This window comes from Phacochoerus africanus, chromosome 15, assembly GCF_016906955.1.
Source record: "Phacochoerus africanus isolate WHEZ1 chromosome 15, ROS_Pafr_v1, whole genome shotgun sequence".
Classification (NCBI taxonomy): domain Eukaryota; kingdom Metazoa; phylum Chordata; class Mammalia; order Artiodactyla; family Suidae; genus Phacochoerus; species Phacochoerus africanus.
The window spans coordinates 125915040-125941967 of record NC_062558.1 but is presented as its reverse complement, the minus strand read 5'-3'; the positions used below and the strand labels follow the sequence as shown (position 1 = coordinate 125941967).

General features: G+C 35.0%; 1 protein-coding gene across 2 annotated transcripts in view; it reads right to left on the bottom strand.

Annotated features, from left to right (window-relative positions):
• ATRNL1 (attractin like 1) overlaps positions 1-26928 on the bottom strand; it is a 765538-nt gene that overhangs the window by 542856 nt on the left and 195754 nt on the right. The window contains exon 19 of one of the 2 annotated variants that reach the window (XM_047760606.1): positions 12600-12681. The exons of the other annotated variant lie outside the window; for it this stretch is intronic. Within the exon in view, the coding sequence (XP_047616562.1) occupies positions 12600-12681 (82 nt within the window). The remainder of the gene's footprint in view (positions 1-12599; positions 12682-26928) is intronic. 2 annotated transcript variants of the gene reach the window in all.

Sequence of the window (26928 nt, the reverse complement as noted above, 5' to 3'; positions counted from 1 at the left end):
ACCACTAAGGTTAATTCACTCAGGTAAGAACAAACATTATTGAGTGCTCACTATTTGAAAAGTGTTAAATCTGACAAAGTCAAGAGATGGGCTACTACACCTATTTTATGACACCTCTGGCTAAATTTTTTCATGAGCAAAACAAAATGCCTTAACTTCTGAATAAAATCACTAAATTTAGCAATCTCATCTAATATCCTCCTCATAGATTGCCAATGAAATAATAAGAAAACTTGCCAACAACAACAGGATATGGAGTATGATGAAAACAACATAAATAAAACTAGAAAGTAGTAACCTACAATACTTCTGGGAATCAAAAGAGGACTCCTGGCATAATGCCACTCAACCATAACCCTCCTGAAAATGAGACGTTCTAAGGGCAGTTCCGGGACCTGGTGCAATCAAGAAGCACATCACCAGCAGGCCTCCATACAGCTGCCAGAATGTCTAATACAGGAAAGTATAATATTCCATGTAATGAATAGACCACACAGAACACTGGTACAATTTAGACCTCACTGCTAGAAAAATTTCCAGTTTAAAAAAAAAAAAAAGATGGTCATAGCTATAGCTTGAAACTAGTATGACAGCGCTGGCAAAGAAGGCATATTACAGAAAGCAGGACCCCGGCATAATAACTGTATCAAATACAGACAGGAAAGGCTATTAAGCATATGATGATGTTTTTTTCCCCACTACCATCAGAGTGTTGGATCAACAGGTAATGCAAGTTGGTATCTAATAGTTCTTCTAGGAGACACTGTTATTTGAATAATTCTAATAACAATCTGGTTCCGGAACATGAGTAAAAACCAAAGAGAAGTCATCCATACTGTTTTGCTTAAATTTTAAAACCAGCCCAGATGGCTCCTCATCTATGTACACACAAACAGAAAGAAATGAAAATAAACATAATGAAAAACTCAGCACTTGATATGCAAATAAAGTACATAGTTTTGAAAAATACATGCTTTCTAAAGATGCAAAACATTAAAAAAATACCTGCTTGGCATTCTCAATGAAATTCAAAAAAATATACACAGAAAATCAAAGCTAAAATTTACCTCCAACTTTTCTCAAAACATAAACCTTTAAAATAAAAAGAAATATCATTGCTAAAAATAGAGCAAAAATTCAAAACAAGAATGTTAAAGAGAAGTTTAAGGTGGTGACAGAATACATGGGGAAAAACAAGCAAGAGCTGGTAGGTATGGGTTTCAAAAACCAGCAGAGCCAGGAGATATAAGCTCTGTCATACTCAAGTAAGAGAGATAAACTGAACCATATTACAAAGTTTAAGCCTTCAATTATAACCCCTATTTATGAAAAAGGTACTAAAATATGCCACAAGCCCAAAAAAGAACCTTAAGTCCTTTGGGGTATGTGTATAAAAGACAAAAGTCACTTCTGGGAACTTAAAAGTCTGTTCTAATCATAGAGGTGGGGTTGAAATTCACATTGTTCATATGGTGGAGAAACACCAACATCAAACATTAACATTAAAATCTGTTCTTTAAACAAAAAAAAATCTTCATGCACCTTGTAAAAGCAAATGTAAATGACCCCTTGAAACACTTCCACGACTCAGGTCACACAAATATACCAAAGAACAGAGGCTAGGAAACATTTACTCTGTAAAATGCTAGATAGTAAGTATTTTAGGCTTTGCAGACTGTACAATCTCTTCACAACCACAAACCTCTGCCATTGTAGTGCAAAAGAAACCATACACAATATACAAGGAATTGATAATAACTATAATCCAATAAAAAAAAAAACTTTATTTACAAAAATAGGCAGTGCACCAGGTTTGGCCTGAAGGACTTGCTTAGCCAACCTCTAATATGTAAAAAAAAAAAGAAAAAAAAAGAGAGAGAGAATCACCTATTGAATTAAACTTCAAAATGAAAATTTATAAGGCACCATAAAGGAGTGTTAGAAAAAAAGAGAAATAATAAAAATGAGAATTGATACCCCAAGAATTGGAGTAAAAGGACAATTAGAAGACAGTAAAAATATTCAAAATAATTAAAGGCAGAAAAATGAGAAAATTATGGTTAAAGAAGTGAAGGTAGATATGACAACAATGTCTCATCAAAAAGAGAATACTGATAAAAACATGGAAATTATAAGAAATAGCTACTGGAAGTCATAATGTGGAACAATACAAAGATTGAAATGAAAATTACACTAAAGGCATTCAGCAGTAAATCTGAACTGGCAGAAGAAATACCTAATTTAAAGACAGATCAATAGAAATCATGTAAGCTTAAGGTCAGAGAAAAAAGAAAGAAGAGAAATGAACAAAGCCTCAGTTCAATGTGGGACCTAACTTATGCATAATGGGAGGGGTGGAAGGACAGGAAGCAGAGAAAGAATGTTAAAATTTATTTGGAGAAATAGTTCCTAAGAAGTCCCCAAATCTGATTAAAATGTTAATCTACACATCCAAGAAGCATAACAAACTCTTAAGGACAATAAACATGAAGAGACTGACAGACACATTAAAATAAAAGTGATAAAAGCCAAAGACAAGAAGAAAATCTTGAAAGCAGCAAGAGGAAACATAACTCCACACATACAAAAAACTCAATAAGATTAATAACCAGCTTTTAATCAGAAAAAATGGAGGCCCATAGGCAGTGAGATAATATATCAAAGTTCTCAAAGAACTGTCAACCAAAAACTTTCTACCCAACAAAGCTGCTTTTCAGAAATTAAAGTAAAATGAAGGTGATCACAGATTAAATGTGAGCGAATTCACTGTCAGGAGATATACCTGAAAAGAAATTCTAAAGGAAGCTCTTCAAGTGGAGAGAACATGACCAGAGAATAATTTAGCTCCACAAAATAAAGCAGAGCACTGGCAACAGTAATTACATCATTACAAGTCAGTACGAATATATATTGTGTATCTTTTCTTCTTTCACCTGATTTTTAAAATATATATTAAATTGTATACATAGTGGTATTATTGGGCCTCTTAACACATAAAATGTAAAACATTTCCTAACAACACCACAGAGGAATTAGACGGGAGAAAATCTATTTTAGGCTACAGATATGACACAATATTAGCAGATGGTAACATAGACCCACAGGAACAAATGAAGAAAACCAGAAAAGATAAAAACAAAGGTTAATATAACAAAAGCTATAAATATATACTTGTCCTTTTATCTGAGATAATTTAAAAGAAATAAAATCATATAAAGTAATAGCTGTAAAAATGTACCACTGGATTTGCAACATATACAGATATACTATGTATAACAATATCACAAAAAGGGAAGAAACAGATCTATGTGAGTAACATTATTTCATCTGACTGTAATTAAGTTAGTATAAATCTGAAGGATATTTAATAAGTTAATACATACATGGTAAACCTGGAGTAACCATTAAGAAAATAACTCAAAAATATAAAGAAAAAAATCACTAAAAATTAAAATGTTACATTAGAAAATATTCACTTACTGTAAAAAATATAAAGACTAGAGGAACCAAAAATTCAAGATATATATAAGAAAAAAGTTAAATAACACATAAATCCAATTACATCAAAAATAACATTAAATGTGAATGGATAAGACAATTCAGTCAAAAGGTAGAGAAGCCAGACCAGATAAAAGACAAAGATTTAACTATGTACCTTTTACAGAAGACTCCTCTAAAGATATAGATAGACTGAAAATGAATGGATGAGAACAGAAATAGTGTATAAACAGCAACCATAAGAAAGGAGGAGGGGCTATATAAAGATCAGACAGACTTTTAAAATGTTACTAAAGATAAAGACAGGCATTTTATAATGATAAAAAGGTTAATCCACCAAGAAGATATAAAATTTGTAAACATACATGCAGCTAATAACACAGCTTCAAAATACATCAAGCAAATCATTTTTTTAAAAAATTAAATTAAACAGAAGTAAAGAATTCAACAATAATAGCTGGACACTTCAACACCTCACTTTCAGTAATGAATAGAACTAGATAGATAATCAGCAAGGGAATTGAAGACTTGCACGACAGTATAAGCCAACTGAACCAAACAAAACTAAATGAACATAACTAAAAAAAATCAAAACAAGAGCAGAATATATATTCTTCTCAAATGCACACAAAAAATTCTTCAGGATAACGACTATACACTAGGTCATGAAACAAACCTCACTGAATTTAAAAAGACAGAAGTCTTTAATACAAAGTATGTTTTCTAACCACAACTGAATAAAATTAGAAATCAATACAGAAAAATTTGGGAAAATCAGAAATTGTGGAAATTAAGAAAAATATTCCTAAATAACCATTTAGCTCACAGAACAAATCATAGAAAAATTAAAAATTACTTTCAGGTAAATTAAAACAAAACATAACATGCCAAAACTTACAAGATACACCAAAACACTGCTCAGGAAGATTTTCTACCTATAAAAGTCTAAAAAGAAAAAAGGTCTCACATTAACCTAACTATGTTTCTTAAGAAACTAAAAAAGAACTAGAAAACTAAACTCAAAGCAAGTAGAAGAGAGAAATAATAAATATCAGAGTTAAATAAAATCCAAAGAAGGAAAACAATAAAGAAAAAACAAAGCCAAAAACAAGTGTTCTTCGTAATGTTCAGTAAAATCAACAAAGCTTCAGCTAGACTTATAAAGAAATATGAGAGAAGACATAAATTTTTAAAATCAGAAATGGAAGATGAAACATACCACTGACAAAAGGCTGGGGAAAAGGATGTAGGGAAATGCTATGAACAGCAATAAACTAGACAACCTAAATAAAAGAGACAGATTCTTAGAAAGACACTACCTACCAAAACTTACTGAAGGAGAAATAGAAAATACGAATAGACTCTAAAAAGGAGATTGAGTTGGTAATCAACAAAATGACAGAAAGTATAGCCCAAGATCAGCTGGCTTAATTCGTGAATTATACTAAATGTTTAAAGGAGAATTAACAACTATTCACAAACATTTCCAACGCAGAGAAGCAAAGGACAGGCAGACTTTTTAACTCATTCTATGAGGCCAGCATAACCTAATACAGAAACAAGACAAATTTATCACAACAAAAGATGACAGACCAATACCTCTTATGATTATAGGTGCAAAAATCTTCAACAAAATAGCAAACTGAATCCACTAGAATATAAAAAGGATTATACATCAAGACAAAGTAGAATTTACCCTAGGAATATAAGATTGTTTAAACATATGAAAACAGGTAACACACCATACTAATAAAAGAAATAAAGGGGGAGATTACATGATCATCTAAACAGACAGAAATTTTTCAAAAAACTAGGAATCGCAGGGAACTGTCCTAATCTGATAAATGGCATGTATGAAAAATTCATAGCTAATATCATAGTTTACACTGAAAGACTGAAAGTTCTCCTTTTAAGATCAGGAACAAGACAAAAATGTCCTCACTTGTCACTTCTATTCAGCATTGTACTGGAGGTTCTGGACAGGGCCATTAGGCAAGAAAAGAATGAAAGATATCCAGACTAAAAAATAAGATGTAAAAATAACTCTATTTGCAGGTGACATAATCTCACATATATAAAACTAAGGGATAAATGTGTTAAGCAATATTATAGGACAAAAAAAATCAAGTGTAGAGAAATCAGTTTTATTCTATTTTTAGACACTCGCAATGAACAATTTGAAAATGAAATTAAGAAAACAATACTGGAGTTCCCATCAGTGGAAACAAATCTGACTAGCACCCATGAGGAAGCAGATTCAATCTCCGGCCTCGCTCAATGGGTTAAGAATCTGGTGTTGCTGTAAGCAGTGGTGTAGGTATCACAGAGGTGGCTCAGACCTGGTGCTATTGTGGCTGTGGTGTAGGCCACTGGCTACAGCTCCAATTCAACCCCTAGCCTGGGAACCTCCATATGCCTCAGGTATGGCCCTAAAAAAACAAACAAAAAAAATACTATTGACAATAGTGTCAGAAAGGTAAACAAATAACATACAGGGGAACTCAGATAAGGTTATCAGCATATTTTTCAGCAGAAACTCTGCAGGCCAGAAGGGAGAGGCATGATACATTTCAAGTGATGAAAAGGAAAAAACCTCCAACCAAGTTTACTTTACCCAACAAGGCACTTATTCAGATTTGAAGGAGAAATCAAAAGCTTTACAGATAAGCAAAAACTAAGAGAACTCAGCAACACTAAACCAGTTTTACAACAAATACTAAAGGAACTTTTTTAGGTAGAAAAGAAAAGGCCACAACTAGAAACAAAAACACCACAAGTGACAAGACTCACCAGTAAAGGCATATATACAGTAAAGGTAGGAAATCATCCATGCACAAGTATGCTATGAAAATCAGAAATCGTGAGAAGAGGAGGGTACAAACGCAGGACACTGGAGAGGCACTTGCAATTAAGAGAACAACGACTTAAAACAATCTTGTGTGTGTATATAGATATAGATATAGATATAGATTACTATATCAAAACTTCAGGGTAACTGCAAAGCAAAAAAAAAATCTACAATTGATACACACACAAATAAGAAAAATCAATTCAAATACAACACTAAATATAGTCATCAAACCACAAGAGGAGAGAACAAGAGAAGAAGGTAAGAAAAAAAAGCAACAAAAACAAATCCAAAACAGGTTAATAAAATGGCCATAAGAATATACATATCAATAATTACCTTAAATGTAAGTGGACTGAATGCCCCAACCAAAAAACATAGACGGGGTTAATGGATACAAAAACAAGATCCATATATACGCTGTCTTCAATAGGCCCACTTCACTTCTGGAGACACAATCAAATTGAAAGTGAGAGCATAGGAGGCATTCCCGTCATGGCTCAGGGGTTAATAAACCAGACAAGCTACCATGAGGATGCGGGTTCGATCCCTGGACTTGCTCAGTGGGTTAAGGATCTGGCGTTGCATGTGAGCTGTGGTGTAGATCACAGACACGGCTCAGATCCCGCATTGCTGTGGCTGTGGCATAGGTTCCTAGCCTGGGAACCTCCATATGCCCCCAGTGCAGCCCTAAAAGACAAAAAGACCAAAAAAGAAAGAAAGAAAGAAAATAAAGAAAAGAAAAAGAGAGGATGGAAGAAAATATTCCTATTCCATGAAAACGGGAATCAAAAGAAAGCTGGAGTAGCAATACTCACATTGGACAAGATAGACCTCAAAATAAAGAATATTATAAGAGACAAAGAAGGACATTACATAATGATCAAAAGATCAAACCAAGAAGAGGATATAACCATTATAAATACATATGCACCCAACATAGGATCACCTCAATATATAAGGCAACTGCTAACAACCTTAAAAGGAGAAAGTGACGATAACACAGTAATAGTGGGGGACTTTAACACCTCACTTACAGCAATGGAGAGATCATCCAGACAGAAAATCAGTAAGGAAACACAGACCTTAAATAAAGCATTAGACCAGATGGACTTAATGAATATTTATAGGATATTCCATCCAAAAGCAACAGAATACACATTCTTCTCAAGTGCACATGGAACATTCTCTAAGACTGATCATATTCTGGGCTACAAATCAAGGCTCAGTAACTTTAAGAAAATTGAAATCACATCAAGCATCTTTTCTGACCAAAAGGCTATACAACTGGACATCAACAAGAAAAAAACTGCAAAAATACAAACATGTGGAGACTAAACAATGTGCTACTAAACAACCAGTGGATAACTGAGGAGATCAAGGAGGAAATTTAGTAGAAGGAAAGAAATCAAGATCAGAGCAATGAAATAGAAATGAAGAAAACCATAGAAAAGATCAATGAAACAAAAAGCTGGTTTTCTGAAAAGATCAACAAAATTGATAAACCCTTAACCAGACTAATCAAGAAAAAAAGACAAAGGACTCAACTCAATAAAATTAGAAATGAAAAAGGAGAAGTAACAACGGACATCACAGAAATACAAAGGATCATAAGAAACTACTACATGCAACTATATGCCAATAAAATGGAAAACCTAGAAGAAATGGACAAGTTCTTAAAAAGTACCATCTTCCAAGACTAAACCAAGATGAAGGAGAAAAGATGAAAGGACCCATCACAAGAACTGAAATTGAAACTGTGATCACAAAACTTCTAACAAACAAAAGTTCAGGACCAGATGGATTCACAGGCAAATTCTATCAAACATTTAGAGAAGAGTTAACACCTGTCCTTCTGAAACTATTTCAAAAAATTGCAGAGAAAGTAACACTCCCAAACTCACTCTATGAAGCCACTATTGCTCTGATACCAAAACCAGAAAAAGATACCACAAAAAAAGAAAATACCGGCTAATTTCACTGATGAACATAGATGCAAAAATCCTCAACAAAATACTAGCAAACCGCATCCAACAATACATTAAAAGGATTGTACATCATGATCAAGAGGGATTTATCCCAGGGATGCAAGGGTTCTTCCATATCTGTAAATCAATCAGTGTGATACACCACATTAACAAACTGAAGAACAAAAACCTGGAGTTCCCGTCATGGCGCAGTGGTTAACGAATCCGACTAGGAACCATGAGGTTGAGGGTTCAGTCCCTGCCCTTGCTCAGTGGGTTAACGATCCGGCGTTGCCGTGAGCTGTGGTGTAGGTCACAGACGTGGCTCGGATCCCGTGTTGCTGTGGCTCTGTCGTAGGCCGGCAGCTACAGCTCCGATTCGACCCCTAGCCTGGGAACCTCCATATGCTGCGGGAGCGGCCCAAAGAAATAGCAAAAAGACAAAAAAAAATTAAAAAAAAATTAAAAACCATATGATCCTCTCAACAGAGGCAGAAAAAGCCTTTGACAAAATCCAACACCCATTTCTGATAAAAACCCTCCAGAAAGTGGGCATACAGGGAACCTACCTCAACATAGTAAAGGCCATATATGACAAACCCAGAGCGAACCACATTCTCCATGGTAAAAAGTTGAAAGAACTCCCACTGAGATCAGGAACAAGACAAGGATGTCTGCTCTGGCCACTACTATTCAACATAGTTTTGGAAGTCCTAGCCATGGCAATCAGAGAAGTAAAAGAAATAAAAGGAATCCAAATTGGAAAGGAAGAATTAACACTATCACTATTTGCAGATGACATAATATTATCTAGAAAATCCTAAAGATGCTACCAGACAATAGCATCTGAAAGAATAATATGCTTAGGAATGCATTTAGCCAAATGTTAAATGCAAAACTTGTACACTGGAAACTATAAAACATTGTTGAAAGAAATTAATGAAAAGACATCCTGAATTCATGTATTGAAAGACTTAATATTAAGATAGCAATTCATCCCACCAATCTATAAATTCAATGCAATATCTATCAAATTCCAAAACATTTTTTATAAGAATAGACAAGAATATTCTAAAGTCATGTATTTTCAAATACTCTGTGAAGATACAGAGTACTCAGATTAGGCAATCTTAACAAAGAATAAAGTCAGAGTGCTGAAACTTCCCAATTTCAAAACCTACCACAAAGTTACAGTAATCAAACCACTGTTCTATCATCATAAGGATAAATATATTACCAATAGAATAGAATTAGATCCAGAAATAATATCATACATCTATGGTCAATTGATATTCAACAAGGGCGCCAAGAACATTAAATGGGGAAAGAATAGTCTTTCCAACAAATCGTGTGGGGATAGCTTGATATCCAAAAGCAAAAGGATGAATTTGGACCCATATTCCACATTATATATAAAAATTAACTAAAAATGGATTAAATGCCTAAATATGAGAGCTAAACATAAAAATGTTAGAAGAAAATACAGATGTAAATCTTCATGACTCTGAATTAGGCAACAGTTTCTTAGATATGACACCCAAAATTTCAGCAACTAAGAGAAAAAACAAACAGATATCCTGGACATCATCAAAATTAAAAAATGTACGCCTCACTACCAAGAAAATTAAAGGAAAGCCTATAGAACAGGAGAAAATATTTGAGAATCATATCTTTGATAAGGATCAAGAACCCAGAACACATAAATAAGATTTACAATTCTACAGTTAAGCAAGAAATTTCAAATCAAAAATGGGCAGTTTTCGAATAGACATTTTCCAAAGAAGGTAGATGAGTAGCTAATAAGCACAGGAAAAGAACATCATGAATCACAACGAAATGCAAAACAAAACCACAATGAGCTATCACTCCTAGCAAGTAGGAGAGTAACAATGAAAATGATGGACAGTAACCAATTTTGGTGACGAGAGTAATTAGAGCCCTCATACACTGCTAGTGGTAATGGAAAATGGTACAGTAGTTCTGGGGAAAAGCCTAGCAACTCCTCAAAAGGTTAAATACAGATTTATCATATGACTAAAAATTCAACTCCCAGGTACATATCAAGGAAAAATTAAAACATGTTCACACAAAAACTTACATACAAATGTTTAGAGCAGCACTATTAATAAGAGCAAATGAGAAAAAATATGCTGAAGATACACCAACTATGAAGGCATGAATATGTGGTATGCAATTTAATATTACCCATAAAAAGAAGTAAAGGACTGAAAAATCCTACAATACAGCTGAAACTTAAAAATTCATGCTAAGTGAAAGAAATTGTATCTGAAAGGTTACATTTTACATGACTGCATTTAAATGAAATGCCCAGAATAGACCAATACACAGAGAAGGAAAGTGGATTAGTGGTTTTCAGATGCTAGAAGGAAGGATAAAAAGATACTGACTTTTAAAAAGTATGGGGTTTTGTTTTGGGGTAAAGTGTTCCACAATTAAATGATGATGATAAGTTGTACACCTACTGATTATACTAAAAATCACTGAACTGTAGGCTTTGAAATGAAGGCTTTTATGGCATATGAGCAGTATGTTAATAAGCAAACAGAACTAATTAGATGAGCTGAAAAATAATTTACACAAATTCTTGCCATCTCTCTATGTATGGCATTCATAATATTACTTTATCCTCACTCTCATCGAAAAAGTAGGATTTTTTTTCCCCATCTTTTCAACATGGATTGGCTTCAAGACTTTTTTTTTTGTCTTTTTGTTTGTTGTTGTTGTTGTTATTGTTGCTATTTCTTGGGCCGCTCCCGCAGCATATGGAGGTTCCCAGGCTAGGGGTTGAATCGGAGCTGTAGCCACCGGCCTACGCCAGAGCCACAGCAACGCGGGATCCGAGCCGCGTCTGCAACCTACACCACAGCTCACGGCAACGCCGGATCGTTAACCCACTGAGCAAGGGCAGGGACCGAACCCGCAACCTCATGGTTCCTAGTCAGATTCGTTAACCACTGCGCCACGAAAGGAACTCCAAGACTTTTTTAGAACAGTTTTTTAGAACAGTTGAATGCAGAAATAATGATATGGAAATTTTGAGCTTAGGCCTCAAGAAGTACACATACTCTGTTACCTTCTTTTTATTCTCTTCTAAAAACAACATGATGGTGTCTGTCTGGAGGATGATAGGCCAAATACAGTAGAAAACAATCATTTGCAACTGAGGGACCCTAGATCAACCTGTCAGCTCAAACCACCAGATGTGTGGGTGAAGAGTTCTGAGATCATCTAAAACAAGGCAAGCAGCCAGATAACTTTAACCACAGAGAAAACCAGGAGATTGTCAGAAGAACTGCCTAGCAAAATTTCACAAAAGAGATGATGCAGCATCATGAGTAAAACTTTTAATAGACAGAGCTTGGGTTGCCATGTTAAATAATATTAAATAAGTAAAACATAGGTTTAAGAGAAAACTGGAAATATATAAGAAAGAATTAATGAATTGAAATACAGATAAAATATGATGCAAAGATATAAAATACAGAAACTACAACAAGAAAAGTTAGGGACATAGTGAATAAGACTAACATAAGTGAAGCAAACTCGTAGGAATAGAGAACAGAGTGACACAATGGGACAGATCCAATCTTGAAGATATAATGGCAGAAAACTTTATAAGCATGATGAAAAACACCTACAGAGTACATAAACCACACAACTCACAATCATAATAACAAAGAAAACTGATGCCTAGGCATACTGTACTAAAATTACAGATATCTAAAAACTAAGAAAAAATTTTAAAAAGTCTTTAAGAGGAAAACGACATTGCTTTCAAAAGAGAAAATAAAACTGACAGAGTAATTCTAAAGAGAAAGTGGAAGCCAGAAAAAAAGGAAATTACATCTTCAAATTATTGACAAAAATATATCTGTCAACTAGGAATGCTATTACCAGTAAAAAATATCCTTCAAATATTAAGACATCATATACACAATAAAAACTTTTTCAGATGTAAGAAAGCTAATCCACAGTCACAACTGAGAAACACAATATTTTAAAATTTTAAGTAAAGGTCATCTAGCTAAAGAAATATAGCAAAGGAAATTCAGAATAGTAGGAAAAAATGGATATCACAGAAATTGGTCAATACATGGGTAAATAAAAAGATTTTTTTTCTTATCATGATATCTTTATAAGAAAATGTCTTTTAAAGCAAAAAATAATAATGTGTGGTTAATAACATATAGAAGTAAAATATATAGCAGTAATTATACAAAGAACAGAAAAGAGCAAATGGAATTACACGTTTGTAATATTCTTACCTTATACATGAAGTAGTATAATATTGATTCAAGGTAGACTGTGATAAGACAAAGATGGCTATTACAATCACTACAGCAGTCACTAAAAAAAACACAAAAGAGGTATAGCTAAAAATCCAATAAAAGTGATAAAAATGGACTTTAAAAACACTCAATTAATCTAAAAAAGCCAAAAAGAAGAACAAACAACAGAAAAAAATAAAGGAAATTTTAAAAACCAATACCATGATTGTAGGACTAAACTCAATAATATCAGTATTATATTAAATCTAAATTGACTAAATAGTTTGATAAAAGACAGATATTATCAGACTAGATTTAAAAAACAAAATAAAAATGAAGACTTTTATGCTGTTTACAAGAGATTGATTGTAAATAAAACATATAGACAGAAGACTTCCACTTCTGCCCATGAAGGATTAACTACTGTGAGAACTAACCTCTAGCATAAACAACAAGAAAACTAAAAATACATGAAACAACTACTTTCTAATACAACAGGCAGTTTAGGAATAGCATCCCTGAGAAAAAGAAAACAAAATATGACTGCCCAGATTTGCTACCTGGAGGCAGATTTGAGGATGCAGCCCTGGGAGGGAAACTCAAACAAAGGCTAGAGATCTCCTTTCATTGAGGAAACAAAGGTCAAAGTTTAGGTAGGCCACAGTGGTTAGACTTTGTGAGGCAAGATACTAGAGAAGAGAGCTACACACAGCAATGTGCAGAGGGGTCCCCTTGAATCTTTGATTAAATAATGAATTAAACACAACACGAAGCTGAAGAAAGAACCACCAGAAATTACTAAGTGAAACAATGTCAAGAACTCACATAGACCTGGGAACAGCTTGTATTCCCACTAGTCAGAGTGGGGCGACTTCTTAATACAAAGAGTATTGTATAGAGACTACAGAAAAGCACTGTTTTAGTATTGGAAATAAATTAGCCAGGAACTTAGGGCTGCTATGTTCAGGACATAACAAACTTTAAAAAACAACATTTGAAGTAACATAACCATATCCCAGAATAAAGTCCAACACACTAAAGGAAAAAAAAATAAAGTTGAATAAGCTACAAAAAGCACAACATTCAGAATACTATCAAAAATAACCAAGTTCAAAAATCTGATTCACAATCAATAAAATATATATATATGCATATATACATATGTGTGTATATATCCCAATAGAAACAGAGAAAGAAATGGAAGACCAGTTGGGATGAGTAGAGAAGAAATTTTGGATAGTTATTAAAAGTATGCTCCAGGAGTTCCCATCATGGCACAGCAGAAATGAATCTGACTAGGAACCATGAGGTTGTGTGTTCCATCCCTGGCCTCGTTCAGTGGGTTAAGGATCCGGCGTTGCCCTGAGCTGTTGTGTAGGTTGCAGATGAGACTCGAATCTGGCTGTGGCATAGGCCAGCAGTTACAGCTCTGATTGGACCCCTAGCCTGGGAACTTCCATATGCTGTGGGTGCAGCCCTAAAAAGGAAAAAAAAAAAAAAAAAAGGTATGCTCCATATACTCAAGACTACAGAGTAAAATGACTAAAATTCAATATCCAAATATGAAAAATAAAATATACAAAATGAAAAATAAATTTAATAAGGTAGGCATAATCTTAAAGAATTAAGTTGGAACCCTATCTCACACCACACACAATAATTAATTCAAAGCAAACCAAATACCTAAACTTAAGAGCTAAAACTATTAATGTCAAAAAAAAATATATAGGTGAAAATCTTTGGGATTTTATTGTACATGGTTTCACAGGCTTGACACCAATAGCATAAGAAAGGATAGAGAAAAAAAAAGATTAAACATCATCAAAATTTAAAAGTTCTATACTTCAAAGGGCACAATCAAGAAAGTGAAAAGACAATCCACAAAATGGGAGAAAACACTTGCAAATCAATCCCTGATAAGAGACTCATAATATATAAAGAACCCTTACAGTTCAATAATAAAGACAAATGCCCCAATTAAACAATGCGCTAAGAATCTGATAGACACTTCTCAAAAAAAGAAACACTAATAGCTAATAAACACATGAAAAGATGTTCAACATCATTAGCCACCAAAAAACCACAAATCAAAACTACAAGCAGATACCACTTCACACCCATGAGCATGACTATAATTTTAATTAAATGATGTGAGATAAGCAGTGCTGGAAAGGATGCAGAGTTAATTGCAACTCTTGTATGCTGATGGTGGTAAAGTAAAAGAACAACAGCTCTGAACAAAGCAATTCCTCAAAAGGTTAAACTTAGCTACCATTTGACCAGTATGTTCCATTTCCAAAGTAATGAAAACATGTCCACACATAAACTTGTACATGAATATTCACAGAAGCATTATTTTAAAAGCCAAAAATTAGTAGGAGTTCCCATCTTGGCGCAGTGGAAATGAATCCGACTAGGAACCATGAGGTTGCGGGTTCCATCCCTGGCTTCGCTCAGTGGGTTAAGGATCCGGCATTGCCGTGAGCTGTGGTGTAGGTCGCAGATGCGGCTCGGATCTGGCCTGGCTGTGGCTGTGGCGTAGGCCAGCAGCTATAGCTCTGATTGGAACTTCCATATGCTGTGGGTGCAGCCCTAAAAAAAAAAAAAAAAAAAAAGACAAAAAGCAAAAAATTAGAAACAGTCAAATATTCATCAAATGATGAATGAATAAACAAATGCGGTATATTTATATAATGGAATATTATTTGGTAACAAAAATAAATGAAGTACTGCTACATTCCACAACATGGATAAACCTTGAAAACATTATGTAATGTGAAGGAAGCCAGTCAAAAGAGACAACAAGAGTATGACTCAATTGACATAAAATGTTCAGCATAGACAAATCCATAGGTGACAAGGGTAGGTGGGCATATAATAGGCAGTGACTGCTAATAAGTACAAGGTTTCTTTGGGGGATGGTGAAAATGTCTTAAAATTGACTGGAGTCACGGTTGCATAACTCTATAAATACACTAAAAACCACTGAGTTATATGTACGCTTTAAATGGGTGAATTGTATGGTGTGATGGTTAGTCTTCCATGTGCCAATGAAGCTACTTTATGGTACTGTTTGGTTATTACTCAAACACTAAAGACCGCCTCCTGGGTGTGCAAGGGAACTGCACATATGATGGGACAGTCATTATGATGATGGCACAGTTGGCGTTAGAAAAGATCATCCTGCATGGATTCAGTCAAAGGATTCCTTGAATGGAACTGGTTTCTACGTGAAGAAAGAGACTCAAAGTGTGTGTAATCCCATCTCAGTTGTTGACTCTACATTGCTAGTTTCAGAGACGGAGAATGTGGCAGAGAATGGGAGCATTCTTTGGGAACCAAAGTGGTCACTGGCCAACAGCCCACTAGAACACAGTCACCTGAGCCTACAACTGCAAGGAACTGAACTGTGCCAACAATGTGAATGAGCTTGGAAGCATATTTTTCTCTAGAGCTTCCAAACAAAAATCTTGATTTCAGCTTTTAGGATCTGAGCAGAGAAGGCAGCCAGGCCATGTCCCAACATCTGACACACAGAACTGCAAGCTATAAATGGATATCCCTTAAGCCTCTAACTTTGTGATACTTGGTTATGCTGCAACAGAAAACACTATCAAAATAAAGCAGTGAAATAAAAACAAACTGCTATGGTTGCAGCTACACAAAGTAGAAAGTGGTAACCTACACAGCTCTGGAAATTAACAAAGGATCCTCGTAATAAGCACTAAACTATCTATTTTATAAGCCTGTTATTAGGTGAAAATGCTTAAGAATGTTATATCCTCTTGACGAATTCAGCCATTAATCTTTTGAGTGACCCTCTTTAGTCCAGGTAGTATTTTTTTGCTCTGAAATCTATTGGCCTGATATTAATATAGTTAATTCAAATTTCTTTTGATTTGTTAAGCATAATATTTCTATTTCCATTCTTTTACTTTTACAAGAACATGCATCTTTTGGGAATTCCTGCTGTGGCACAGCGGGTTAGGGATCCAGCCCTGTATCTGCAGTGGCACAGGTTCAAAACCAAAACCAGCTCAGTGGGTTAAGAATTCAGCATTGCCACATCTGTGGTGTAGGTTGCAGATGCAGCTTGGATTCAGTCCCTGGCTAGGGAACTTCCATATAGTGCAAGTGCAGCCAAATAAATACACAAATTGAATATGTCTTTTAATATTTTAAATGGGTATCTTATAGGCTGCCTTTCTTGTGTCTTATTTTTTTAGCTAATATGAAAATCTCAGCATCTTCATTGGGGTGATGAGAACATTTACATTTGGCATGATTATTGAAATGACTGATCTTAAATCTATCATTTTGCCATTAGTTAACTATTTCTCCCCTCTGTTCTGTATTCCTCTTTTGCTCTTTTCCTACCTTCTTCTAGATTAATTATTATTTCATTTTATCTGCCCTCTTGGCTTACTGGCAATGGCTCTGTGTTATTTTAGCAGTTGGTTCAGATTTATAATATACATTTATAAATGATCAGAGTCTAACTTCAAGTGATATACTACCAGGTAGCATATTGCATAAAAATTTTACAATAGTAAACTTCCATTTTTCTTCACTTGGCCTTTGAGCTATTGTGAACAACTTATTTCTACGTAAGAATTAAACCCCATAATACAATGTTGTCTTATTTGTCTTAAAAAGCCGACTGCCTTTATTACCTATGGAAATATTAGACAAAAAGCCTTTACCCATACTACTACCATTTCTTTCTTCTCAATTCCTTTGCGAGATCAGACATATCTGGAACAGCTTTCATTCAGCTTGAAAGACTTTATTCAGCATTTCTTATACTGTAGGTCCACTAGTAGTGAATTCTTACAGTTTTTAAGTCTGAAAGAGGCTTTATTTTACCTTTGTTTTTGAAAGATATTATCACTGAGCACTCTAAGTTAACTTTTTTCTTTTGCTATTTAAGAAATGGTCCAGGAGTTCCCGTCGTGGCGCAGTGGTTAACGAATCCGACTAGGAACCATGAGGTTGCGGGTTGAGTCACTGCCCTTGCTCAGTGGGTTAACGATCCGGCGTTGCCGTGAGCTGTGGTGTAGGTTGCAGACGCGGCTCGGATCCTGCGTTGCTGTGGCTCTGGCGTAGGCCGGTGGCTACAGCTCCGATTCGACCCCTAGCCTGGGAACCTCCATATGCCGCGGGAGCGGCCCAAGAAATAGCAACAACAACAACAAACAAACAAACAAACAAACAAAAAAGAAATGGTCCATTGTCTCCTGACTTTTATTTTTTCTGATGAGAAATCTGATCTCAGATTTATCTTTAGTCTTCTGTACATACTGAGTCTTTTTTCAGTGGCTGCTTTTATCTTTTTCTCATTGGTGTTAAGCAGTTTGCTTATTATGTGTATTAGTGTAGATTTTCTCATATTTTTTTGTGTGTGCTTAAGATTTACTGACATTCCTGCCTCTGTGGATTTACTGTTTTTATCAAATCTGCAAAAATACTGGCCATTATTTCTTCTACTTTTACTAATTTCATTCTCTCTCCTCCTCCAAAGTATCCAATTACAAAATATTAGGCCACAAGCCCCACAGCTTGTCCATTTTGTTTCACTTATTATTTTTTCTGTGCTTTATTTTGGGCACTTCCTATTGCTTGTCTCTGATTATACAAATATTTCCTTTAACAATGTCTAATCTGATATTAACCCTATTCAATTCCTTTTTCATCTCAGAATATTTTTTATGTCAAATTCTACTTGGGTCTTTTTGTGTTTCTATGACTGTGATATGCTCAATAATTATTTTAGTTTTTTTGAATATATGGAATATATTTATAATAATTGTCTCACTATCCTTGTCTACTTTTAACATCTTTTTCATTGCTAGGTAGGTTTCTGTTGATTTTTCTTTCTCATTATGGGTAATGTTTTCCTGCTTCTTTGCATACATGCTAATATTTTATTAGCTGTCAGACATTATAAATATCAATTATTACATTTTTGGTGCTGGAAATTTTTGTATTCCTACAAATATTCTTTAGATTTGTTCTGGAATTTGCCTAAGTTAATTGAAAACAGGTTGATCCTTCTGACCACGTTACACAGGATCACCACAGCATTTAGTCTAGGGCTAAGTTTGCCACGTAATTGAAGCAAAGTTCTTGTGAGTACTCTCCATGCACCCCATGAATAATGAGGTTTTCCACACTAGCTGTTTAGAGCAGGCAGTTCCCAGTCCTATATGTTATTTGGTGACTATTCCATTTATTCCTTTCAGCCACTTCTGTCTTTCTACAGACTCAAGTAGTTTTCTACAATGATGTACTTAATTTTTAACTGAATACCCAGAAGACAGCCCTCTACAGTTCTCCAGAGTTGTCCCTCTATACAAATCTCTCTTCCTTGGTACTTTTTTCCATGAAATCTGGCTGCCTTGACCTCTCTAGGCACTGAGCTGCATCTCCTCAACTCAGGGTAATCACCAAACTCGATGTTCTCCATCTGGACTGCCTCGTGCATACTTTCTCCAGGCATTAATCTAGGACGGTGGGAGGGCTCACCTCATTTGTTTCCTGTCGCTGAGGAATCAGTGCCCCTTGTTACCTAATCTCCAATGTCTTAAGAACGGTTTTTTGGTTTTTTTTATCAATTGTGTCCCATTTCTTAATTGCTTAGAGTAGGGGCACTTTGACTGATTCACTCTTAAAGTAACCAACCATCCCAGTTTGCCCAGGACTATCCTGGTCTTAGTACTGAAACAACTCCTCAGTCCTGGGCAAACCAGGACAGATGGTATCCCTAATCACTGGTACTTCATTTTGGCTTGAGGATAAGTTTCCTTTTTACTTTAAAAATATGTTTAAAAGATACCACCATTTTTAAGCAAAATAGTTGTACTGTGGAGTTTATAACATATTGAAAAGCAATAATGTCTTAAATTATGCAAGAAGTATATCATTTAAATGTAGATTGTGAAAAGTTAAAGATAAAAGTAAAACATAGAGCAAGCTCAAAAGAATGTAATATAGTAAATAAAATAACAAAATAAAACAAATCATAAAATATGTTCAATTAATTTGAAGGAAGGCAAAAGAAGTAAACAGGAACAAAGAACAAATGAGAAAAGTAGAAAACAAATAACCAGATGGAAATTTAAGGCAAACATTGTTAATAAACACATTTAATTTAAAAGGTCCAAACACTCTAATTTAATGGCAGATGCTATCAAATTGGACCAAATAGAAAGAACTAATAATAATGTGCTGTCTTTAAAAAACACACTTTAAATATAACATAGTTTAAAGTAAAAACATGAAAATAGGTATCATAAATATATTAATCTGAAGCAGTTCTCAAAGAAAAAGTTATAGGAGTTCCCGTCGTGGCTCAGTGGTTAATGAATCCAACCAGGAACCATGACGTTGCGCGTTCGATCCCTGGCCTCACTCAGTGGGTTAAGGATCCGGTGTTGCCTTGAACTGTGGTGTAGGTTGCACAAGTGGCTCGGATCTGGCGTTGTTGTGGCTCTGGCGTAGGCTGGAGACTAGAGCTCCGATTGGACCCCTAGCCTGGGAACCTATACATGCCATGGGAGCAGCCCTAGAAAAGGCAAAAAGACAAAAAATAAATAAATAAATAAATAAATAAATAAGAGTTATAACACTAAAATTATCAACTTTCTACCTTAAATAACTAAAAGAGCAAATTAAAAGCTATTTACAAGACCAATGAAACCTCTAGCCAGACTAATAAAGAGAAAAAAACACAAATTATCAATACTAAAAATTCAAGAGGAATTCCCAGTGTGGCTCAATGGGTTAAGAACCTAACTAGCATCCATGAGGGTATGGGTTTGATTCCTAGCCTCACTCAGTGGGTTAAGTAAGGATCCAGTGTTTCCTCAAACTGCAGCTCAGGTCACAGATGCAGTTTGGATCCAGGGTTGCTGTGGCAATTGCATAGGCACACAGCTGCAGATCCAATTCAGTCCCTAGCCTGGGAACTCCATATGCCATGGTGTGGCCCTAAGAAGACCAAAAAGAAAAAAAAAAATTAAAATTGATTAAATTTAATTAAAGAGAGGCTATCACTAAAGATCCTATAGAGAGTAGAAGAGTAATGTTAAATATTATGAACTTTTCTGACAATAACATCTTACACGAAATAGACAAGTTTCTTGAAAGATACAAACCACCAAACTCACTGGAAAAAAGGGGGTGAAACTGAATAGCTTCAAATCTACTAAAAACAGAGACTTTGTAGTTAAAATTCTAAGAAAACTCCAGGCCCTGTCTGATATCTTCAGAGGCAAGAATGTTTCTTCAAACGTTTTAGAAAAAGTTAATATCAATTCCACATAAACTCTTCCAGAAAACAGGAAAGGAAATATTTCTCAATTCTTGAGGCTGATATCAAACCAGACATCAAAAAAACTATAGATCAATATTCTCATTGACTTAAATGCAAAGATATTTAATAAAATTTAAACAAACTGAATCCAAAAACATAATAAAAGGATAACACATGATGAGGAAGCAGAATTTAGTCCAGAAATATAAGAATGGTTTGGCATTTGAAAATCAATGAATATAATTAACCACATTAACAATAAAAACAAAAACTTTTATCATCAGCTCAACAGATGCATGCCTTTGGAAAAATTACACATCTGTTCATGATTTTTTTAAAAAAATTCCTCAACTAGGAACATAAAGATACTTCCTTAAGCAGATAAGATATCTATGAAAAATCAACATCTATCATCATACTTAAAGATGTTAAAAGCTAAATACTTTCCGACTAAAACTCCCACTAATTCAATTTCATGTTGTCCTGTAAGTCTACCTAGTGTGATAAGGAAAGAACAAATATAACACTATTGATAAGCAACTTAAGGAAAATCCTAAAGAATCTATAATAAAATTGAGATAACCAAGGTCACATAGTACAAGAGCAATATAGTTAAAATAAACTACATTTCTATAAAACAGCAAATAATTTAAAATTAATGTCCTTTAAACACAATTCCAATAGCATGAAGAAACAATATAAAACTTCTTGGTAATGAAAACAATGGCGGATGCCTAGCTCTATAGCTCCCAAAATGTCCTCTAAAGAAGAAAAAGACAAGAAGGAAAAATAGAAAACTACCCCAAAATTACACCCTCATTATAATCTGACAACAGGAAAAAAAAAAAAAAAAAAAGAAGGAAGAAATCCCATATGCTACCACCCCATTGCAAGAATTTGTGGTGAGCAAGTCCTCACCAAGATAAACCAGAAAAGAGGGGAGCAAGCAAGTTTAAAGTTGATATAAAACCTTCTCCAGAAAGTTTAATTTTTTTCTCTTTCTTTTAGATTTTTATTTTTTCTATTATATTGATTGACATTGTTCTGTCAATTTCTACTGTACAGTAAAGTGACCTGGTCATACACACACACACAAACACATACAAGCACATTCTTTTTCTCACATTATCCTCCATCATATTCCATCACAAGTGACTAGATATAGTTTGCTGTGCTACACAGCAGGATTTCACTACTTATCCACCCCAAATTCAATAGTTTGCATCTACTAACCCCAAACTCCCAGTCCATCCCACTTCCTCCCCTTCCCCCTCGGCAACCACAAGTCTGTTCTCCAAGAAAGAGTAAATCTTTAAGTATGAAAACATTAAACCAGAGTCTTTGCAGACCAGAGCATCATACATAAGAAGAGAGCTTAAAAGTAGGCACAGTTTGAAGTAGAAGTCCTGAATAGAGGTTTGGGGAGAAAAAATGCACAAATAACAAGAAAGGTGTCTCTTGGCAATGGGTAGTTAAGAAATAAAGAAATAATGCAGAAAAATTAAATTCTTTCAAGACAAAAAGGAAGCCACAAATTCAGAAGACACATGAAAATCAATCAAGAAAGTGAAAAGGTGATACAGAAAGAAATAGACAGAAATGGAGAAGAACTAATATTTAAAACTATAATCCAGAGTTCTCTGGTGGTGCAGCGGGGGTTAAGAATTCGGACTTGTCACTGCGGTGGTTCCGGTCACTGCTGTGGTGCAAATTTGATGGGAACTTATACATGCCACAGACAAGGCAAATAGAATAGAACAGGATAGGATAGGATAGGATAGGATAGGATAGGATAGGATAGGATAGGACAGGACAGGACAGGACAGGACAGGACAGGACAGGACAGGACAGGACAAAATAAAATAAAAATTCCTTTGTGCTCTGATCCAATCATTAGCCCCTATCCTCCTGATCTTTAATACCATAAACTAGTTTTGCCTGGTTTTGAAAGTTAAGTAAATTGAATCATAGAGTATGTCTTGTGTTTGGCTTCTTTCTCTCAACACTATTTGTGAGAGCATCCATACTGTTGCATGTAGTGGTAGTGTAATCATTCTTTTGTTATGTATACCACTGTGTGGCATATCCATTTCTTTATTCGCCCAACTGTTGATGACATTTAGATGATTTGCAAATTGGAGCTAATAAAATAGTGCTGCTATGAATATTCTTGTACATGTCTTCCAAGTGAATGTAAGTATACTTTCTATTGGGTCTAGTGATCCTAGACCAGGAGTCAGCAAACATTTTCCATAAAGGACAAAAGAGTAAATATTTTAGACACTGTGGGCACTGTCAAACATCTTTCCCTTCCGCCCCTCCTTTCTTCCTTTCCTCCACTTCCTTCCCTCTTTCCTTCCTTCATACTAGCTCTTTCCTCCCCTTCATCCTCCTTCTCCACTTCCACTTCATCTTTCTTTTCAACCTTTGAAAAATGTAAAACCATTCTTGTTCACAGACCATATAAAAAGAAACCACAGGTTAAAGTTGACAGTAGACTGTCATTTGCCCATCACTGGGCTAGACATAGGAACCTTGAATCATGGGAGTATGCATTTGTTTAATTTAAATAGGTATTTCCAAACTGTTTTCCAAAGTGTTTAATACCATTTAGGCTCTCAAAAAAATAAAGTATACAAAATTTCTACCTGCTCTACATCTTTGCTAACACTTAAAATTATATTTTTCATTTTATAGATTCTAGTGGGTGATTAGTGGTATCATTTTGTGATTTTAATTTCCATGTCCATCATGACTAAAGCTAAGGACTTTCTCAGATGTTTATTTGCCTGTTGAATATTCTCTTTGGTGATGTATCTGTTCAACACTATTGGCCATTTTTCATTTGGGTTGTCTGTCTGTTTATCATTAATTTGTAATTAATACCAATTCTAAGTAAGAGGTTTTTGCTAGATATATGCATTGTAAAGATCTTCTCTAATTCTGGAGTTTGCTTTGTTCACTTTCTAAATGGTGCTTTTTTTAAGAATAGGATTTCTTAATCTTAGTATAGTACAATATATCGTATGTTCCTGTATAGTTAATCTTTTGTGTTCTATATAAAAAGTCACTGCTAACCAGAAACTACTTTAGCTTCCACATTTACATCCACAATCTGTCTGGAATTAATTTTTTGGGTAAAATGAGGTAGGGCCTAGACACAATTCTTTAGCTGTCATTATTTTTTTTTTTTTTGCCTTTTCTAGGGCCACTCCCACAGCATATGGAGGTTCCCAGGCTAGGGGTCGAATCGGAGCTGTAGCCGCTGGCCTACAGCACAGCAACGCAGGATCCAAGCTGCATCTGCGACCTACACCACAACTCACGGCAACGCTGGATCCTTAACCCACTGAGCAAGGCCAGGGATCGAACCTGCAACCTCATGGTCCTAGTCAGATTCGTTAACCACTGAGCCACGATGGGAATTCCAGTTGTCATTATTCATTGAAAAAGTCATCGTTTTTCCCACCACACTGGCAGTGTTATCTTTGTCATAAATCATGGGATCACATATATGTAGCTCTGTTTCTATAATCTCTATCCTCTCTCACTGGTTTATTTGTCCATTCTTATACCAATTCCACATTGTGTTAATTATTATAAATTTACCACAGATATTGGTAACTGGTAGTCATATGAATTTTTATTTTACCTGTTTTCTTCTTATTTTCTGACTGCTCAACAGAAAATAAAAATATCAGCCACCATCTGGATATGAGAACTCCAGAGGCAAATTTTAATTAAAATTTTCCATTTGTTCACTAGGAAACACTCACTCCTCATGTCACAGACAGATTCCCTACCTAGTCCCTCAAAAAAAAAAAAGTGGAATATTAGAGGGTCCATCCTTCCCTCCTGAAATTCTGGCCTTACACAACTTTCATGAAGTTCTGTGGGGTCTAATGCCCACAGCAAAGAAGGAAGGAAGGAAAGAAAAAGAAACACAACTTTCCTCACATATCAAGAGACTGGGAAATCATATAACTCCTCTAACTCTCAGATGATAAGATTTGCCCTATTTGAACCCAAATAACAAAATGCATATCTAACAAAAGCACTATTTTATATTTGGAAAAGACGGCATTAATTGTGTATGTGTCAATATCCCCGAGGTATAATGACATTTTTAAGTATTTCCTCTCCCTTTCTCCATTTTCCCCTTCTGAAGCTCCTATTAGGTATTTGAAAGTTCTCAGTCTATCCTTACTGTTAACAGCTTCTTTTTCATATTTTCCATCATTTTATCTCTCTATTTTTCCTGTACTTTGGATTATTTCCTCATATTGATCTTCCATTTTGTTAATAATCCCTTCCACTAAGTATGATCTACTGGATTTCTAATTTCAGTGACAATATTTTTCATTTCTAGAAGTTTCTTTTAATTATTTCTCTAAACTGCTATATCTTTAAAATTTTTTTCTTTTCAAATAATTTTAAATTTATAGAAGAAATGGGCATAACATTCCTGAGTATACATCACCCAAATTCCCCAAATGTTAGTATCTTATATAACCATGGTATATTTATCAAAATTAAGAAATTAACTTTGGTACTATTCACCAAAGTTCAGATTTCATTTGGACTTCATCAGTTTTGCCAGGAATGTCATTTTTCTCTTCCATATCCAATCCAGGACAGAACACTGCATTTAGCAGTCATGGCTCCTTAGCTTCTTACAATCAATGACAGCATCTCAGTCTTTCCCTCTCTTTCATGATTTTGTTTTGGAAAGTGCTGGTCAACTATTTTCTAAAATGTCCTTCAATTTGGTTTGTTTGACATTTTTCTCATGACTAAACTGAGTTATACATTTGGAGGAAGAATACAACAGAGGTCAAGTGCCCTTCACATCACATCACATCAGGAGGTACATACTATTACCGTGACATTACTGGTGTCGTTAAACTTACTGAAGGTGATGTTGACTGACTTTCTCCACTGTGAAATTTAAACAAGTTTCCCCTTCCATACGCTATTCATTAGAAGAGAGTCACCATGTCCAACCCACACTCAAGGGGAGAGAAATTAAGCCCCGCCCTCTAGCAGAAGGAGTATCAAAGTAGTTGTGGACATGTTTAAAACCACCACAGTAGTTAATATCTTTGAGACAAATACCTGAAAGCTATACCCATATCTTGTTTCTCCTTAAAGTTTCAGCCACTGATTTGAACATTCTTAAACAGATTATTCTTATAGCATTTACTACTGTGGGGTTCTAACAGTATTTTTTTTTTTTATTTTGCTCATTCATTCCACATTTGTTTTTGTCTTTTTGCTATTTCTTGGGCCGCTCCCACGGCATATGGAGGTTCCCAGGCTAGGGGTCGAATCGGAGCTGTAGCCGCCGGCCTAAGCCAGAGCCACAGCAACGCGGGATCCGAGCCGCGTCTGCAACCTACACCACAGCTCACGGCAACGCAGGATCATTAACCCACTGAGCAAGGGCAGGGACCGAACCCGCAACCTCATGGTTCCTAGTCGGATTCGTTAACCACTGCGCCACGACGGGAACTCCCATTCCACATTTATTATTTGGAATTTTTCAGTATGGAATATTTATCAATTCTTACCTGTTTATTATTTACTCAATCATTTAAATCAGTATAAAATCATGGATATGTATTTTGTTATTTGGGTCTCAATCCAATCCAGTCATTATTTTTTGCCCAGATTTGACTCATTAGGAACACTTTCAGGGTCGCTTTGATATGTTCTCATTTTTTTTGAGTACTTTCTTACTTGCTGGCACTGAACAATACTTTCAGGCTCATCTTGTATTCTCCCTGCCCCAGCCCTAGAATCAGCCATTTCTCCAGAGAGTTCTGGTTCCTGTCATTGGAAAATGGTATTTAGAAACCAAAATATGGGTAGTGAATGTGCTCATTGTTATTGGGGTATCATGGTTTCTAGAACCTCTTTAGAAAACAGAACTAGAAAATATACATATATACACAAGTAAATGTATATATATAAATACACTATGTATACACATATATCAATCAATATTGACAT